This window comes from Carcharodon carcharias, chromosome 10 (assembly GCF_017639515.1).
Source record: "Carcharodon carcharias isolate sCarCar2 chromosome 10, sCarCar2.pri, whole genome shotgun sequence".
Classification (NCBI taxonomy): domain Eukaryota; kingdom Metazoa; phylum Chordata; class Chondrichthyes; order Lamniformes; family Lamnidae; genus Carcharodon; species Carcharodon carcharias.
In genome coordinates this window covers 116,750,004-116,769,042 of record NC_054476.1, presented here as the reverse complement: position 1 = coordinate 116,769,042, position 19,039 = coordinate 116,750,004, and the positions used below count along the sequence as shown (strand labels likewise).

Here is a 19,039-nt window from a genome sequence, read left to right as displayed (position 1 = left end):
CATGCATTCAGATAACATAGATGAATGTGGCACAAATAGAAGTAAATAATTTAGATCTAATCACTATTACAGATACATGGGGCTGAATTTTGCCATCGGCAAGCAGGGGGTGGGGCCTACTCGCCGATGCACAAAATGACATGGGATGATGTCGGGGGAACCCCCAATGTCACCGCACCCCATTTAAATCTTCAGGAAAGCGGGGGTGCAGCGAAATCAGCTGAGCGCCCGCCGACCTGTCAGGATAATTGACAGGATAATTAAAACAATGAAAGGACCTGCCCCTCCAACCATAAGGTTGGCGGGCAGGCCAGGAGCCCCGGCGAGCTTCTGAAAAAACATGAAACCGCATCCACCGGCGGGATGAGGTTTCATGTCGGGTTTAAAAAACTTTAATAAAGTTTTAGTGAAATTTATTAACATGTCCCATCTCGTGTGACATTGTCATATGAGGGGAACATGTTAATGAGTTTTTTATTTTTCTATTTTTATGTTTGAACAACTTTCAGCGATCTCCCTGAGGCAGCACTTAGCCTCAGGGAGATGTGCGCTCTTTTGTGCACATGCGCATAAGAGCGCACTCTCGCTTTTGGGGAATTGCCCCCACGGCCCACATAGGAAGCACATAGTGCTTCCTGTCGGGCGTCATGCTGGGCAGGCCTTAATTGGCCCGCCCACTTAAAATGGCGGCAGGGCCTGCTTCTCTGGTGGGGATCGGCTCCCCGCCCGCTGGAGATTGGGTTGGGCCCACCCACCCGGTAGGCAGAAAATTCTGCCCATGATTACAAGGTGATTAAGATTGGGAAATAAATATTCCAGGGTGCACAATATTTCAGAAAGGCAGACAGAATGGCATGGGGGGGGTAGCTCTGATTAGTAAAAGATGACACAAAAACATTATTGAGAAAGAACTTGGCCTCAGACGATCATGAAGTAGAATCAGTATGGGTGGAGATTAGGAATAGCAAGAATAAAAAAATACTAGTGGGAATAGTTCATAAGCCCTCTAACAGTATTGATATAGTTAGACAGAGTATTAAATAAGAAATTATTGGAACATTTAACAAAGGCAATGTAATAATTGTGGGGGGCTGTAATCTTTATGTAGAGGGGAACAATCAAATTGGCAAGAATAATTTAGAAGATGAGTTTGTAGAATGTTTAAGTGAATTTCTTGGAGCAAAACATTGTGGAACCAACTAGGGATAAAACTATCTTAGATCTAGTATTGCATAATGGTGCAGGGTTAATGAGTGGTATCAAAGTAAAAGATCCACTGGGAAATGATCATAATACCACTGAATTCCATGTTAATTTTGAAAGTGTGTCACACTAACTTGTGCCACATTAATCTGTAATTTCATCGGCTGATCAAATATATGTTAAACTGTTTAAAAAGGACTTTTTAAAAGCAAGGAGACACCAGCTTAAGATGGCTGCTACAAGCCACCTGACATCTGGTATTACATCTGTATTGCAAGTTGACCAGTTTCTGAAAAGTTCCAATGTGAACAGCAGTACAGACATGCCACAACATCCTTCTATGGAACCTCCCAGTCGCTGATGTCAAAAACTACTTGAAAATGATTTACTAAAACTATCCTGGATCTCACATTTACACTTCCATCAAACAGAAACAGAAAGTCTACCAGGACAATATCTAAATGAAAAGGTGTTTCCTATCTCATCAAGATAGACAATGAATCATTCAGAAGCTAATGGCTGGGACATTATAGGCCAAGGGATAATAGCCAGTCTGTTCAGGCTGAAAATATTATGGGGAGAGAGGTCATGTGACCAGAATAAATATTTTTGAAATCTATTACAGCACACAAGCTGCTGAACAGTAGTCTAGAAAACCTGCCAGTGTGACAGTAATATTCTCCTCAGACTCACAGATGTTTACAACACAGGAGGTGGCCATTCAGACCATCTTGTCCGCGCCAGTCAACAAAGACCTGACTACACTAATCCTATTTTCCAGTGCTTGGCCCATGGCCCTGGAGGAGGCTATTACAACTCAAGTGACCTCTTCCTCTTCTCTTTCAAGTCAAAGCATTCCCTCTATTCCAGTTTAAAATCTAGCAGAGAAAGACACAATTTTTCATCAAACTGAACCTCAGGTACAAAAAAATTATCGGCTTCTGGAAAGGGTGGATTACGTTTTAAAAATAAATATTCTCCAGCAATTGCAGTTATACATGGGCTTCTACTACTGGAACTTCAAGATCGCCATGGAGAAAAATCAGCCAGTCACAAAAACCAAAGGACACATAGCAGTGAACTCTTCTTTTTCTTTTTGCACTGAACTTTAAATCGGCTAAGGAAGTAACTACACACTGTATAACTTGTAATTCTGTGTGCGTGCGTGTAGGCCTTTGTTGTGAAGGTCGGACATGGGTTTACCTTTTTAAATATTTTTATATCTTTATCTGGGTGGGTTTTTAAACTCAATAAAAACTAAACCCTTTTTGTTTTGAACTCAAGCAAGCCTGCCAGACTAGTTTCTTTACAACCAGCACATAAATGATTAAACGCAGACAGTGAGTAAATACATTCATCCTCGCTAAATTAAAAAGGAACCTTGTTACAGTCAGGTAGTAGTAGTAGGATAAGGGAGTTATTTTTACTCCTCCTCACGTGGCCATCTCAAAACAAGAATCTTAAACTTAAAGCCAATTACACAGGTACGAGGGGAGAACTGGCTAAGGTTAATTGGGCAAATAGATTAAAAGGTATGGCGGTAAATTAACAGTGGGAAATATTTAAAGAAACTAATCAAAATGTTCAACAAAATATATTCCATTGAAAAACAAAAACTCAGCAAGAAAGACCCATCCGTGGCTAACTGAGGAGCTTAAGGGTAGTATCAGATTAAAGGAAGAGGCTCACAATGTTGCAAACAACAGCAGCAAGTCTGGGGATTAGGAGAGTTTTAGAAGCTAAATGGCCACCAAAAAGTTGATAAAAAAGGAAAAAATAGAATGAGAGTAAACTATCCAGAAATATAAAAACAGATTATAAGGGCTTTTATAAGTATATAAAAAGGAAGAGAGTAGCTCAAGTAATCGTTGATCCCTTAGAAACAGAGGCAGGAGAAATTTTCATGGAAAATGAGGAAATGGCAGAGGCAATGAATAAATATTTGTCTCTGTCTTCACAATAGAAGACATAAGTTGCATATCAGAAATAGATGGTAACCTAGAGGTGAAAAAGGGTGAGAAAATTAAGGAACTTAAGTATTGGAGAAATTTAAGGGACTAAAATCTGACAAATCCCTGCGATTTGATGGGATCAGAAATAGTGGATGCACTGGCTATGATTTTCCAAAATTCCTTAGAATTGGGAGAGCTCCCTTCAGATTAGAAGTTGGAAAATGTTATACTGCTTTTCAAGAAATGAGGGAGGGAGAAAACAATGAACTACAGGCTAGCTAGCCTAATTAGAGTCACTGGGAAGATGCTGGTATCTATAATTAAGGAAGTCTTAACAATACACTTGGAAAAGCATAACATAATTAGAATAAGTCAACATGGTTTTACTAAAGAGAGTCCTGTTCAACAAATTTATTTGTGTTTTTTGAAGATATAACTAGTAGAATGGATAAAGGGGAACTAGTAGATGTGGCATACTTAAATTTCCAAAAGGCATTCAATAAGGTGCCACACAACTTTAATAGGCAAGATAAGGGTTCATGGAATTGGGGATAATATATGGGGTTGGCTAATGGACAGAAAGCAGAGTGTAGACATAAACGGGACATTTTCAAGTTGTCAGGTAGTCAATAGTGGAGTGCCACAAGGATCAGTGTTGCTGTCTCAGCTATTTACAATCTACATTAATGACTTAGAAGAGACAAAGAGTAATGTATTTAAGCTTGCTAAGTGGAAAGGTATGTTGTGGGAAGGGCACAAAGGCTGCAAAGGGATATAGACAGAGAGAGTGGGAAACCTGATGGCAGATGGAGCATAATATAGAAGTGTGAAGTTATTCACTTCATTCGTAAGAATGTAAAAGGTGTGAAACTATCAAGTGTTGATGGTCAAAGAGACTTGGCTGTGCTCATACAAGAAATCCAGGAAGTTAACATGCAGGTGCAACAAGCAATGAGGAAGGCAAATGCATGTTGACCTTTATTGCAAGGGAGTTGGAGTACAAGAATAAAGGAGTCTTGCTACAATCGGACATGGCTTTGGTGAGACCACTGTGTTCAGTTTTGGTCTCCACATTTAAGAAAGGATATACCTGCACTGGGGGCAGTACAGCAAAGGTTCACAAAACTGGTCCCCGAGTTGAGGGGGTAGTCATATGGTGAGAGGCTGAGTAAATGGAACTTATATTCTCTGGAGTCTGGAAGAATGAGAGGCGATCTCATTGAATAGTTTAAGATTCTGAAGGGGCTTGATCGGGTGGGTGCTGAGAGATTGTTTCTACTGGTCAAGGTATCTAAAACATGAGGGTACAGTCTCAGGATAAAGGGCCGATCATTTCGGACTGAGATGAGGAGAAATTATTTCACTCAAAGGATTGTGAATCTTTGGAATTCTCGACTTGAGAGGGCTGCGGATGCTTCATTGTTGAATATATTTAAGACTGGGATAGAGAGATTTTTGGTGTCTGAGGGAATCGAGGGATATAGGGAGCAGACAGGAAAAGTGGAGCTGAGGCCCAAGATCAGCCACGATCATATTGAATGGTGGAGCACGCTCGATAGGCTATATTGTCTACTCCTGCTCCTATTTCTTATGTTCTTCTGAATGGCAGTTTCAAACTTTACAGTGTTTCTGCTCCTTTTGCACATGCTCCTTACCCTGAGCTGGCGACTCCACTTTGCAGGCATTAGCAATTGGACCAAAAGAGGGACAAAGGCAAAATGGATTGGGGGTGGGGTTGGTGTAAATGGGCCTGATTACTGCGTCTGTTGGGAAAGAGGGGCTGATTCATGTGTGTGGTGGTGGTGGTTGGGGGGGGGAGGAGGTGATTTTAGCGTGGTGGGGGAGGAGGGGCTTCGATGAGTCTTCTGTTATCAGGGAATATGGAGAGATTGGCTGAAACCTATATGAGTAGATATAATACTTTTACAAAGTACTTAAATAAGTGCTCGAATTTATATGATGTCTTATGTGTTAATCTACAATATGTAAACTTTAATAATTATGTATTGGATGTTAACATGCTATGGTTTTTTTTTGTTGGGGTCACGTTGACTTTCAAGTGTTAAAATAGGTTCACGTTAGTAAAGATCTTGGGAGGCACTACACTAGGTCAACTCAACAATAACCTGCATTTATATAGAACCTTTGCCATAGGAAAACATCCCAAGTTGCTGCACAGGAGCCCTATCAAACACGGCTGGTTTGTGATGCAGAGTGATGCCAACACCATGGGTTCAATTACCGTACCGGCTGAGGTCATCCATGAAGGCCCCGCCTTCTCAACCTTATCCCTCGCCTGAGATGAGGTGACCCTCAGGTTAAACTCCTAACCGGTCGTCTCTCTCTAATGAGAGAGCAGCCTATGTCCTCTGGGACTATGGCAACTTTCATTTTCATATCATCCATCAAACAAAAATTCATAAAATGGTTACAAGGCCATTTAGCCCACTGTGTCTGTGCTGGTTCTCTGCAGGAGCAATTCATTTAGTGCTAATCCCCTGCTTTATCCCCCTAGTCCTGCATTTTTTTTTCTTTTTGGATAATGATCCAATTCTCTTTTGAGTGTCTCCATAAACCTGCCTCCATCACAACCTCAGGCAGTGCATTCCAGATCCTAACCACTTGCTGCATAAACAAGTTTTTCCTCATGTTGCCATTGCTTCATTTGTCAATTACCTTAAACCCTTTGGTTCTCTATATTTTCACCAATGGGAACAGTTTCTCCCTATCCACTCTGTCCAGACCCCTCATAACTTTGAACATCTCCATCAAATCTCCTCTCAATTTCTTGACCAAAGAGAACAATTGACAGAGCCATAGAAGACGACAGTAGGACATAAATTAGTTGAAAACAGTCTGAGTTGAGGAAACAGTTACTGTTTGTGAATTGAGATTAAGAATCACAAAATAATCAAATCCTGCTGTGATAATTATCAGCACACATTGTATGCCAGGTAAACAAAGCAGTGTGATCTCTTCAATCACCTTAGAACATCAGACAGCACTGCTCAGCAGGAAACTGAATGAAGGCAAGGATGCTCATTACAATTTTATCCTAAAGTATTACCTTTTAACTCAGAGCCATAAACCTCTATTAGACAAATCTAGTTACTACATTACAGGCAGCAAGTTTGTTAGAACACCTAAAAGTTTAAACAGCGTTTGAAGAGCTAATATTTATTCTGCAGGTGACATAAAGTTACAATTATGGTTTGACTTCTGCACATGGATAACTATTCTGTTATTAGTCATCTGTTGAATCAGTTTGCTTTTCTGATTCATGCTTTTCAGAACCAATGTGATGACTGGAATGTAAGGAAATTAATTAGCACATCCAACAAGCCTGGACTTGCAGAATCTCTGCACAAACACACTGCACTTGCCACATTTCAAACCTCACCAGTGTGCAGAGAACATTCCAGAGAAAAGTCTGTGTTAGGAGATTATTTATTCTTCAAAATATGTGTGGATGACAATGGCACTGTACAAATCTGAAACAAGAGGTTTTACATCTTAAAGAGACTCAAGGCAAGAGGCGATTATAGGTGAATCGAAGGAACGGATCATCAGGTTAGCTACTGCCAGTACTTATACTCTTACTACTCCTGTATTTCAACTATTTTAAATGAGGAACAGCACTGTCACGTTCACTGTTACCAAATGAACCATTTCACATTTAGAGCCACAATCTTTCCAAACAACTTGCATTATAAAATGATTAAAGATGGACTGAAGTGATGTGTCACAATTCTAAAAGATGGCCATAACTGTGACAATAAGGCACAACCTTTTGTGAGCACTTTTTAAGGAAATCTGGCGAAAGAGCGCCAAGAGTTGAAGGCCCTGCCACAGGCATACTGCTGTACTGAAAAAGCCAGGTTACATAAAGCCAGAATCTGAGGGCAAGAGAGGGAATACAAAGCTGAAGAAAGCTGCCGAGGTTAGGGTGGGGCAAGAACATAAAAGAATTTTTAGAGGAGGATTTTTAAATTCGATCAGTTGGGGGTATGACACCATCGTAAGTCAGCAGGAATGGGGGTGATGAGCACACTAATCTTCGTGCAAGACAGGGTACCAGACAGCAAGGTTTTGTACAAATTGGATTTTATGGGAGGGTTGAAGTTAGGAAGCTGGAAAGAAAGGTACTGGAGAAGTCGTAGTGTGGATAGGGGCTTCATCAATAGTGCGGCTAAGGCAGGGACAATGGCAGAAAATGTTGCAGCGGTGGAAGCAAGCAGTTTTGGCACCAGACTGGAGATGGCTGAGTTGAATAGAACACAGAGGTCATGTGCATTTTATCTGATCCAAGTGAGGTTCCAGGGAGAAGAATGGAGTCAATGCAACGATGCAGGGATTTTGGCAGCAGCTGAAAGCAATGGCTTTGATATTCCTGAGATTCAGCTCTAGGAAATTCCGACTCAGCTAATTTAAATGTTGAGCAGTTGTGGTCACAGGATTGAGGAAAATGGTGAAGCAGGAGACCTGGGCATACACTTGAATACAGTTCCTGCCTCTATATTAATATCACCAGAGAGTAGCATACAGTTGGTGGCTCTTTGGCAAACTCCAGACAGAGGTGACTGCTTTGTGAACTCAATGTGGAACCATGCAAGCACTTTCCCATTCAGCTAGGCCACAGAAGGACAGATGGAAAAGGATGATATAATTAATTATTTCAAACACTGCAGAGGTCAGGCAGACCAAGGAGGGATAAATTGGCACTGACACACACACACTAAGGCAATTGGAAAGATTACCGACATTCTAACAAAAGCAACTGAGTGCTTATGGTGTAGACAAGATTTATAAATAACCTCCAGAGCGCAGAGCTGACACGACTGACTGAATGGTTTCCTCTAATTTGATTCTAAATAAATTTACCTGTATGAAAAATTCAGCAATGTTTTTCTTCTCCATTTCAGGGCATCTCTTGCAGTTTTAAAACTTAACCCCTTTCTCTCATTGTCACAGAGACAGTAGTAATGTGCTTTCTTATTGTTTTGGAGCTAACCAGGCTTGCACACTGACCTGGGCGATGTTAGCCTGAGAGGCCAGACGGATCATGATGTCCAGTTTCTCCAGTTTCACATAGATTGGGTCATTGTATTTCACAAAGAACACCTTTATCTCCTGCTTCAGAATTTCAGGTCTGAAAATCAACACATACATGATAATGCTTAGTTACAAAATTACCCTTTTTGGCCATCCCATGTTTGCTCTAACACTCTTCACTATCCTCACTGACCATTATGTATATAAAGTGGGGAAACTCTGACTTTTTACATTAACATTAAGAAACTTGAGAAAATAACCTCTCCTGGGTCCTTACTATCCTCAAGTTAGTTAGATTTATTGTAACCTTGTGTCACCACTCTCTAAAATTAAAATAGTCAGTTGCTCATAATTCCCCAATTGATGAATTCCAATTTTGACCTAGCTACACTTTGTGAGAGACACTAATGATAAAAGGCCTTGGAAAGCATGGATGAGCCACCAGGGTACTGCTTGCATACCTCACGGACAGGAAGAAGTTGGCAAAGATTTTATTATTTGTTCTTTGGGGGGGGTGAGCATCACTGACAAGGCCAGCATTTATTGCCCATTCCGAATTCACTTGAGATGGTGGTGGTGAGCTGCTTTCTTGAACCGCTGTAGGCCACATGGCATAGGTACATTACAGTGCTGTTTGAGAAGGAGTTCCAGGATCTTGACCGGTGGCAGTGACAGAACAGCTATATAGTTCTGACTTGGAGGGGAACTTGCAGGTGGTGGTGTCCCCATGCATCTGCTGCCCTTGTCCTTCTAGGTGGTAGAGATCATGGGTTTGGAAGGTGCTGTCAAAGGAACCTTGGCAAGTTGCTGCAGTGCATCTTGTAGATGATACACACTGTTGTCACTCTGAGTTAGGGGCGAAGTAAGTGAATGTTTAAGGTAGTGGACGGGGTGTCAATCAAGCAGTCTGCTTTTTCCTGGATGGTGTCGAGCTTCTGAGTGCTGTTGGAGCTGCACACATCCAGGCACATGGAGGGTATTCCATCACACTCCAACTCATGCCTTGTAGACAGTGGATTAGCTTTGGGGAGTCAGGTAGTGAATTAATCACCACAGAATTCCCAGCCTGACCTCCTCTTGTAGCCACAGTTTTTATATGGTCCAGTTAAGTTTCTGGTCAATGGTGATCCCTATGATGTTAATGATTGTGGAAACCTGTTCAGTGTTAGCCACAGCTCATCTAAGTCAGAAGGTTGCAACTGAGTCCTATCCCAGGGACTTGAACACAAGTGTCAGCTAACACAGTGGTACAGTATTAAGGGAGCGCCACACTATCAGAGGTGCTGTCTTCCAGTTAAGGCATTAAACCGAGACCCCGTCTGCACTCTTAGGTGGGCAAAATGGTCCCATAGCATTAATTTGAAGAGGGGCAGGGGAGAACTCTCTATTGTCCAATAAGTACAAATGGCAAAAATAATAAAATAATAAAAGCTCTGCTCATACCCTTCAAATTCTTAATAAGGCATAGATAATTATTTTTTAAGATGAAAATTGTTCATATGTTATTCTCAAGGGCCTATGTTATCAGGGTCACACATGATCACTGTTATAAATGATTAAGGAAAAACTAGAGAGAAGTTAGTTTTACTATACACCAATATTTCTGGCATTAGATGGTTAGAATGAATCACACACCATAACTGTTTTCTGTGAGATGGTCTATATATAATTGCCTGCCAGCTCAGTGTGCTCTCGTCATTCAACCCAGTTCCCAGAGTAAGAATGACCAAAGCGTGTATGGAATAAAAATTAGAGAAAAAAAATTTTAAAAACCTAATAGTAGAAAAGTGCAACAAGACCAAAAAGAGAAAGATAGTCACGCTTCAGTTGGAACGGTTCATCAGAACTATCGCTAAGTGAAGCCCTAAAAAGGCCCACATAAGAATTTTTTTTAAATGGCAGTTCCTTTTACAACACATTTATTGTGTATATTTTAAATGGTTGAGCAATTGTAAGAGAGTAATGGGTCTAGGCAAGTGGAAAACTGGCACTGAAGCCTCTTGACTCTGGGCCAAGACTTCAAAGCAGCAAGGAAACAGTAGCTCCAATCTAGAGACTTGCTCTCAATAGCTAATAATTCAGTGCAACTGCACTCTTCATCAGTGAATATTATGACCAAAAAGGGCTCAGATTTGATCCCCAACCTGTGCTGGCTCAGCTCATTTCTGCCAGGATAGCATATAGAGATGCTGCAATCAGCCCTCACTGTCTTGAGCTAAGGGCAGGAAAAATAAAGCTTGTATTCCTGTTGCTAAGGAAATTTGGAGATTAGAACCTGTTGTCAGGTTCAGTTGCCAGCTGAGAATTACCCAGATTTTGAGACTATTTTGCATCTGTAAGGAAGTGTGACATCTGCATGTAATGATGTTCAGGCAGAGGTATACATAATAATTTGGTAAGGACTTGAGTTTAGAATACGTTAAGGAACAATGCTACTTTGTTACAGTGGAGCGGTTTTTCTTTAAGGCAACATCTAATTGTTAAGTGAATAAACTTCGTTACCTAAATGTATCATTGTTGTCTGGTCAGGAACACTGTGGATCAGTTTTGGATGGGACAAGGAGCTGAGATTGTCAGAGCGTGACAACATGTTGGCACTAGGGCAGGGGAGTGATGGGTCTGCAATACTGAGGGTTGGGATGGCCAGGGGTAAGTACAACAGGATCCACTTGTGTGCCTGGAAATCCAGATGCACAGGAAAGTGAGGACCCCTGGCTCTGACAGTATCGGAAAGCAAGAGTGGGTTCAGGAAGTGCTGGGCCAAAAAGGTCCATTAGTAGGCAGGAATCTAGAAATGGTGCAAGAAACATACAATCTTGCAGCAAACATGCCCTCATGCCCCACTCATACCAACTCTAGACTCACCTCTTCTGTACAATAAGGTTGATATTTCTCAAAGCTACATATTGGACCTCTGGTTCCCCAGACAGCAAGGTGACAAGAGGAGGAGCCAGCTTCTTCAGAATAGTGTTGTAATATTCAGAGTCCTTAGGAAGAAGCTCAATAAATTTCATCAGCACTTTGACAGCTGAGAGGACAACTGCAGAGTTAGCATGAGAAAGTCGTGGAGTCACACGCTCACAGATGCTAGAAAGGAAAGAAAAAGTATGGTTAACCTTCAGATACCTGCAGCTAGAAGCTAATCCATGATATATAATTTGGACTGGCATGGGAGTCAATTTGGAACTAAGCAAGCCTAGAAGAACAGACAACTGGCAGAATATAGAGTGTAATCAGCTGGCACCATGTTTTTCAGGCTCTGTCAGCTCTGAATTGGCTCCAAGATTAATCTGAAGTTACAACGCTCTCCATCCATTTAAATGAACAGTCTTTCAGGCAAACAAACAGGTCCTCTCAGTCAGTAATATCAATGGAGGAGCTTAGAGGCAAGGAGACCCAAAAATGGTTGCACCATATTGGTGCAAGGTATTTTGATGTATGTATTTCCCCCTCATGGACTTTCCTTTCCTTAAAACTGTGTATGCAGCTTCATCATAATGACCAACTCTCAAGGAGAGATCTTAACCACATTACAGACAGAATGCATGCTTCATTATTACACTGCAGTGCTCAGCATTAGAGCCCAACAACAGTCTCAGAGGCTCACTGCAGATCACAATTCAAGACTAACTAAAAACAATTATCTACTAACCCGCACTTTACTACTCAAAACAAATCACTTGAAGAATCCGGCACAAGCATTTAAACCATTCACACACTTAGAATCAAATGAAAGATGGAGTGAAAAACAAATACAGCACTAATAACCAGAAGGGAAAAGACATTATTGATCCCTGTGCAAACCAACCACTACAGTATTGCTGAAAAAAGAGTTTTTTTGTCAAAGTTTTTTTGTCTTGCATTCATCAGGACAATTCACAAGAAAATACCGTGTCAGGGAAAACAACATATTTATACTGTATGAGAAGAGAGTGCTGACTGGTTGGCAAGTAGACTCTAATTGGTAGAGGCTTTGCCATGGAGAATGCAGCAGTGGAAGGTGACTAACAGTTAACTGCCAAGCATTGTTTGAAAGTTAAACCAGGCAGCTTGATTAATTAGTCAAGACATTGCCCTGGAGAATGAACCAGCGAATGACTATCACATATCTTGTTTAGCTGAAACAGCAGTGTGTACATGTTCTTTCTGTTTGCAAAGAACAGGGCCCTGTGTATTAATATATGTAGCTTCCAGTACACAAATACACCACACTGCAAGTCCCACTGATAATCTTGAATTGGTTGTCAACTTAATTCTTAGCACACTGAGGATTATTTAGCAAATGTTGTCCAATCACAGAACTACTATCGCTTACATCAATATGGGAGAAGTCAGGGCCAATTTATGGAAAACATTCAATGCACATTACTATACTGAACAGGAACAACTATCTTTGCATGCAACAGGTCTAAATATATGCTAAAAGTAATGATGCAGAAATAGGGTTACAATGACAGTGACTCAGTGATGTGCAACTGTGGTGATGAGTTGCAAACAATGAACCATCTGCTCCACTACCAATCCTGTAAGGCTACTGACCTTGCCAAATACAATGACACCAAGGAAAATGTAGTCTCAGGGCAGGACAGAGTGAAAAAAGGTATAATGATAAAATTTAAACAGATTGTAAGTCTCATGATCTTTAGAATTTTGATTAATGGCTTCACTTAAAGCAACTCTGAACTGCCCTTGTGAAAACCTTCTCCCCAACCCCAGCCAAACATCCCCTTTGCCACAGGCCAGTAACAGAGACTTATCAGTGGTTTCTACTGGACGTTCACAAGCCAGCACCTCAGATGTGAGCTCACCTCTGCGCCTCGCGCTCATCCTTGGGGTTGTAGTTTGACAGGCAGTCAAGTATGAAGATCTGACCCCACTCAGTGCACTCATTGAGAGCGGTGATGAGTTTATTAATGTTCTGAGGATTGAGGTCGAGCAGGTTACTGTTGGGGTGGGATTCACTAATCTCAGACAGAGCTGCCACAGCATTCGCAACCACCTGCAGCAAGAGATATCGGATGGAGAGAAATTTATATTCACAGTGCAAATGTAAAACTTAAAATAAAAACAGGCTTCTGAATTCAATTACCTGTTTGCGTAATAATGATCAGTTGAGATTAGTAATAGTATAAAATTGGTAACTTACTGTCTTCTTCCAATATCCTGACAAAAGAATAGATGGCATTACAAGGGTGCGTTTACCAATAATGTATCCACTTTTAATTCTACTGGAAAGCATCAGACTCTATTGTAACAAAGTCCTCAAGACAGACTTTGGCCACAGTTAAAAGAAGTGGCTTAGAAGAAGTGGTTGCTGAGACAGTAGATGCATCGATTGCAATTTTCCAAGGGTTTCTGCTGTGAATAGCACATGGATGAAGCACTTGCACTTTATCTTTGCAGAATCAATATCAAGAGATTTCAGAAGCACAATTTTTGTTTCTTGGAGCAGCTGGTGATCGTTTGTCTCGGCGTTCCAAAAAAAAAATTCCCTAGATTCTGGAAATGTCCCATCTGATTGGAAAATAGTGAATGTAACTCCTCTATTCAAGAAAGGAGGGATACAGAAAGCAGGAAACTACTGGCCAGTTCACTTAACATTTGTCATAGGGAAAATGCAGGAATCTATTATTGAGGTTATAGCGGGACACTTAGAAAATCTTAATGTAATCAGGTAAAGTCAACATGGTTTTGTGAAAGGAAGGTTGTGTTTGACTAATTTATTAGAGTTGTGGAAGTAACAAGCAAGGTGGAAAAGAGGAACTTGTAGGTGTTTGATAAGGCATTTGGTAAGGTGCCACATCAACAGTTACTATGCAAAATAAGAGCTCATCGTATGGGAGAGGGGAGGGTAACATGTTAGCGTGGATAGAGGATTGATTAGCTAACAAGAAGCAGTGTAGAGATAAATGGGCTATCTTCGGGTTGGCAAGATGGAACAAGTGGAATGCCACAAGTGATCAGTGCTGCAGCCTCAACTATTTACAACCTATATCAATGACTTGGATAAAAGGACCAAATGCATGTAAGTTGTGAAGAGGACATACCCTTTCTATATTCCTTTGCAGACTCCTTAAGTGAGTCGGCAAACATTTAGCAGATGGAGTATGTGGGAAAATGTGAACTTGTCCACAAGTGGTGTATTATTTAAATAGACAGATTGCAGAACTCTTTGGTACAGAGGGATTTGGGTGTCCTGGTACATGAATCTCAAAAAGTTAGCATGAAGGTACGGCAAGTGATTAGGACAGCAAATAGAATGTTGCCATTTATTGCAAGGGAAATGGAATATAAAAGTTGGGGAAGTTTTGCTACAACTGTAGAGGATTTTGGTGGGGCCACATCTGGAGCAGTGTACAGTTTTGGTCTCCTTACTTAAGAAAGGGTATAACAGCATTAGAAGCAGTTGAGAGAAAGTTCACAACTGATTCCTGGGTTGCCGGGGTTATCTACTGAGGAAAGGTGGGACAGGCTGGGCATGTATCAATTAGGGTTTAGAAGATTGGGAGGTGATCTTATTGAAACATACAAGATCCTGAGGGGACTTGACAGGGTGAATGCTGAATGTTTCCCCTTATGGGAGAGATTAGGACTAAGGGGACACAGTTTAAAAATAAAGGATCTCCCATTTAAAATGGAGATTAGGAGAATTATTTTCTTTCACAGGGTCATTAGTTTGTGGAATGCTCTTCCCCAGGAGAGCAGTGGAAGTAGGGTCATTGAATATTCTTACAGCTGAGTTAGTTAGCGTTTGATTGACAAGGGAGTCAAAAGTTATTCAGGGTAGGCAGGAAAGTTGAGGCCACAATCAGATCAGCCATGATCTTATCAAATGGCAGAGCAGACTTGAGGAGCCAATGGCCTGCTTCGGCTCCTATTTCATACGTTCGTCGTTCCATGGTGAATATGGGCAATGTTCTTGAATGCAGTAATGTAAAAAGTCAGCTATGACTCAGTTGGTAGCCCTCTCACATCTCAGAAGTTTATATGCACTCCAGAGGCTTGAGCCCGTAATCTAGACTCAGTATAATACCAAGGGAGTGCTGCACTATCACTTGAGAATACTTTTAGATGAGAAGTTAAACTTAGATGGACATAAAAGACCCCAGGTCACACTTTTGAAGAGAAGCAGGGATGTTCTCCCTGGTTTCCTAGCCAATACCTACTCCCTCACTCAACATCGATGAAAACTTAGCTGGTCATTTATCTTGATATCTGTAGGATCTTGCTGTGTGCAAACTGGCATTTCCCTACATTACAGCTACACCTCAAAAAATAATTAATTGGCTGTTAAGCACTGAGATTGTGAAAGGCGCTAAATAAATTTGAGTTCTTTCTTTTCTTTAAAATATTTAAACTTGGCTTGTAAAAGTTATACATATATATGGAAGTTTTACACAACCTCACCCTAGATTTTTTGTCCTTTCTGATTCTCTTCCCTTCCCAATACCATTCCCAAGCCAGGGGTTTGCAGTGGAGCTGTGCTCGCTCTCAGAGGGTAACTCCACTTCCACTGGGCAACATCTTCCCATATGGGCTGAATGAATGGGGGCGGGGGGAGGAAGAGCCATTCTGTTAGTGCAATCTTGTCACCTCCAATAGGAAGAAAATATTTTCCCTGAGTGGAACAAACTATCACACAGAGGCACATGTCGCTCTCTCGGGCCTCTCCCACATCCCACACACAATGAAGAATACCCTCTCCTCACATGAAAATACATTTATCACACACACGTATGTGTGTGTGTGTGTTTGTGCGCGCGTGTATATAAACAAATATATCATTTGGCCCCCTCCCCTCATTGGCCTGGCTGAAAGCTAAACCCCTGGGAAATCAAAGAAACAAAATGTAGCTTCTCCCATCTGGTGGCAATGTGCACAAGGGCAACTCCCCTCAGAATAAGATCAGTCAAACTTCATATACCAAAGGTACTTGATTCAATATAGATGTACTCTTTGGTTTTAGTTATACCAACAAAACATGCAATTTGTTTCCAAAGTAATGTCTGCATATAAAATAGACCTGAAACCAGCAACATCTGACACTGAACCCAGCTGTTCAACAGCATCATTTTTATGAAAAGAGAACTTCCCTTTCTATAAGACTTTTCACAATCTCAGGACACACAATGCAATTGAAAGCTAACAAGGCACTTTAAATGCTGTCATAACTGTAAAGCAAGAAACGTGGCAGCCAAATTGCAGAAAGCTGAGCCCCATAAAAAGCAATATGACAACAACTGAAAAATCAGTGTTCTAGCGATATTTGTTTCGGATTAACATTGGCCATGACACCTTCCGTGGGATCCTTTACATGTACCTGAGGGGGCAGACAGGGCCTTGATTTAACATCCTTTCTAAAAGATGCCGCCTCCAACAGTGCAACACTCCCAAAGTACTGTATTGGATGATCAGTCTGCGTGTTCAAGTCTCTGGGGTAGGTCTCAACTCCGAGTGCTACCCACTGAGCCACAGCTGACACCTTGCATTCACGATGAGTGAAAATGAAAGAAATGTGCATTACTGTGACTTCCATTACTTGGTTTAAAATTGGTTTGAATTAGAGTTCAGGTAATATTTCTGTTGCAGCCCATTTTCTGAGCCAATTCACAGTAAGATTCAGTTTCTTAGATCATAATTCTGTCCACCTCTATTCCCTCTATACAATGAGCGATGAAAGCATCAGGCAACTCTCAGAATCACTAAGATCATAAATGAACTGTCCAACATTCAGTGCATGTCTGTCTCCTTTCATTCCAAACTGCAAGGCAATTGCAGCCCTTGGATGGCTGATTTCCAAGCAACAATCCACTTTTTTCAAAACAAAAATAAAAATACCTGGAAAGACTCAGCAGGTCTGACAGCATCTGCGGAGAGGAACACAGTTAACGTTTCGAGTCCGTATGACTCTTCAACAGAACTAAAGAAAAATAGAAAAGAGGTGAAATATAAGCTGGTTTAAGGGGGGTGGGACAAGTAGAGCTGGATAGAGGGCTAGTGATAGGTGAAGATGGCCAAAAGATGTCATAGACAAAAGGACAAAGAGGTGTTGAATGTGGTGATATTATCTAAGGAATGTGCTAATAGGTGACATTAAAGGTAGAAAGCAGGACAAGCAAGGTACATACAGATAGCCTTAGTGGGGGTGGGATGGAGGGAACGGATCAAAATAGGCTAAAAGGTAGAGATAAAACAATGGATGGAAATACATTTAAAAATAATGGAAATAGGTGGAAAAAGAAAAATCTATATAAATTATTGGAAAAAAGGGGGATCGAAAAGGGGGTGGGGATGGAGGAGGGAGCTCATGATCTAAAGTTGTTGAACTCAATATTCAGTCCGGAAAGCTGTAAAATGCCTAGTCGAAAGATGAGGTGCTGTTCCTCCAGTTTGCGTTGAGCTTCACTGGAACATTGCAGCAGGCCAAGGACGGACATGTGGGCATCAGAGCAGGGTGGAGTGTTGAAATGGCAAGCGACAGGGAGGTCTGGGTCATGCTTGCGGACAGACCGAAGGTGTTCTGCAAAGCGGTCACCCAATCTGCGTTTGGTCTCTCCAATGTAGAGAAAGCCGCATTGGGAGCAGCAAATGCAGTAGACCAAATTGCGGGAAGTGCAAGTGAAATGCTGCTTCAACTTTTTTCAACTCTTATTGACACAAAATGAAGCATTGCCAACCTATCAGTGCACAACATTTTAATTGTAGGGGAATGTAACCCCTTCCTAATAACATTATAACTGACCCATTTCTGAAATATAAGAAGCCATGCAGAATGCAACTACACTTAGCTAAAATATGTAAATATGTAAAGTAGCATTCATGTAGCTGGGGTAAACAGCTGAAATATTACTGGAAGGAATACTGTGTATCAAATCAAAAATTAAACAGGCAAATCTATTCAGTTAAACTAATTAAAGAGTAAATCTCTGACTGTATTAGATACCTCAGTGCCCTGATGTGATATTCTTGCAGTTGCTCAGAGCTCTCTCCAAGTGCACCTTGTCACCTTGTGCAATGTGTGCTGCCACCATCTACTGGCAGCAAAATGCCATGGTATCACTTTTCTTAAACTTCAAATCCCACATAAAAGCACTGCATAAAGCCTGTACCGTCAAAGTGGTCATCTGCCTTTGCCTGTTACTTTTAAAATTTCACTTTTTAAAATTTGTTCTTGAACTATGAGTGTCACTGGCAAGGCCAATATTTGTTGGCTAACATTATTTGCCCTTAAGATGGTAGTGAGCCACCTTCTTGAATCGCTGTAGTCCATGTGGTGCATGCATATATACAATGCTGTTAGGAAGGGAGTTCCAGGTACTTTGACCCAGCAACAGTGAAGGAGCAGCAACATAGTTCCAAGCCAGGTTGATGTGTGACTTGAAGCAGAACTTGCAGATGGTGGTGTCCCCGTCTGTCTGCTGCCCTTGTCCTTCACAGTGGTAGAGGTCATGGGTTTAGGAGGTGCTGTCGAAGAAGCCTTGGTGAGTTGCTGTAGTTCATCTTGCAGATGGTACACACTGCTGCCACTATGATTCAATGGTGGAGGGAGTGGATGTTGGAGGTGGTGGATGGGAAGCCAATCAAGCAAGCTGTTTTGTCCTGGATGGTGTCGAGCTTCTTGAGTGTTGTTGGAGCTGCACTCATCCAGGCAAGTGGGGAGTATTCCATCACACTCCTGACTTGTGCTCTGTAGATGGTAGACAGGCTTTGGGAAACCAGGTGGTGCGCTGCAGAATTCCCCACCTCTGACCTGGTTCTTGTAGCTATATTATTTGAATAGCTGGTCCAATTAAGTTTCTGAGCAATTATAATTACTTAATGGCTATTTACTT

General features: G+C 41.4%; 1 protein-coding gene and 1 non-coding gene across 4 annotated transcripts in view; one reads left to right on the top strand and one right to left on the bottom strand.

Annotated features, from left to right (window-relative positions):
- Window positions 1-19,039, bottom strand: part of ap2b1 (adaptor related protein complex 2 subunit beta 1) — a 325,740-nt gene that overhangs the window by 225,207 nt on the left and 81,494 nt on the right. For all 3 annotated transcript variants that reach the window (XM_041196885.1, XM_041196884.1, XM_041196886.1), the window contains 3 exons: window positions 13,016-13,206; window positions 11,073-11,294; window positions 8,184-8,304 (listed from right to left, as the gene is read on the bottom strand). In XM_041196885.1, coding sequence (XP_041052819.1) covers window positions 8,184-8,304; window positions 11,073-11,294; window positions 13,016-13,206 — 534 coding nt within the window. The remainder of the gene's footprint in view (window positions 1-8,183; window positions 8,305-11,072; window positions 11,295-13,015; window positions 13,207-19,039) is intronic.
- Window positions 13,552-13,686, top strand: LOC121283709. Its single transcript, XR_005944355.1, has one exon. It is a non-coding gene; the product is annotated as a U11 spliceosomal RNA (small nuclear RNA).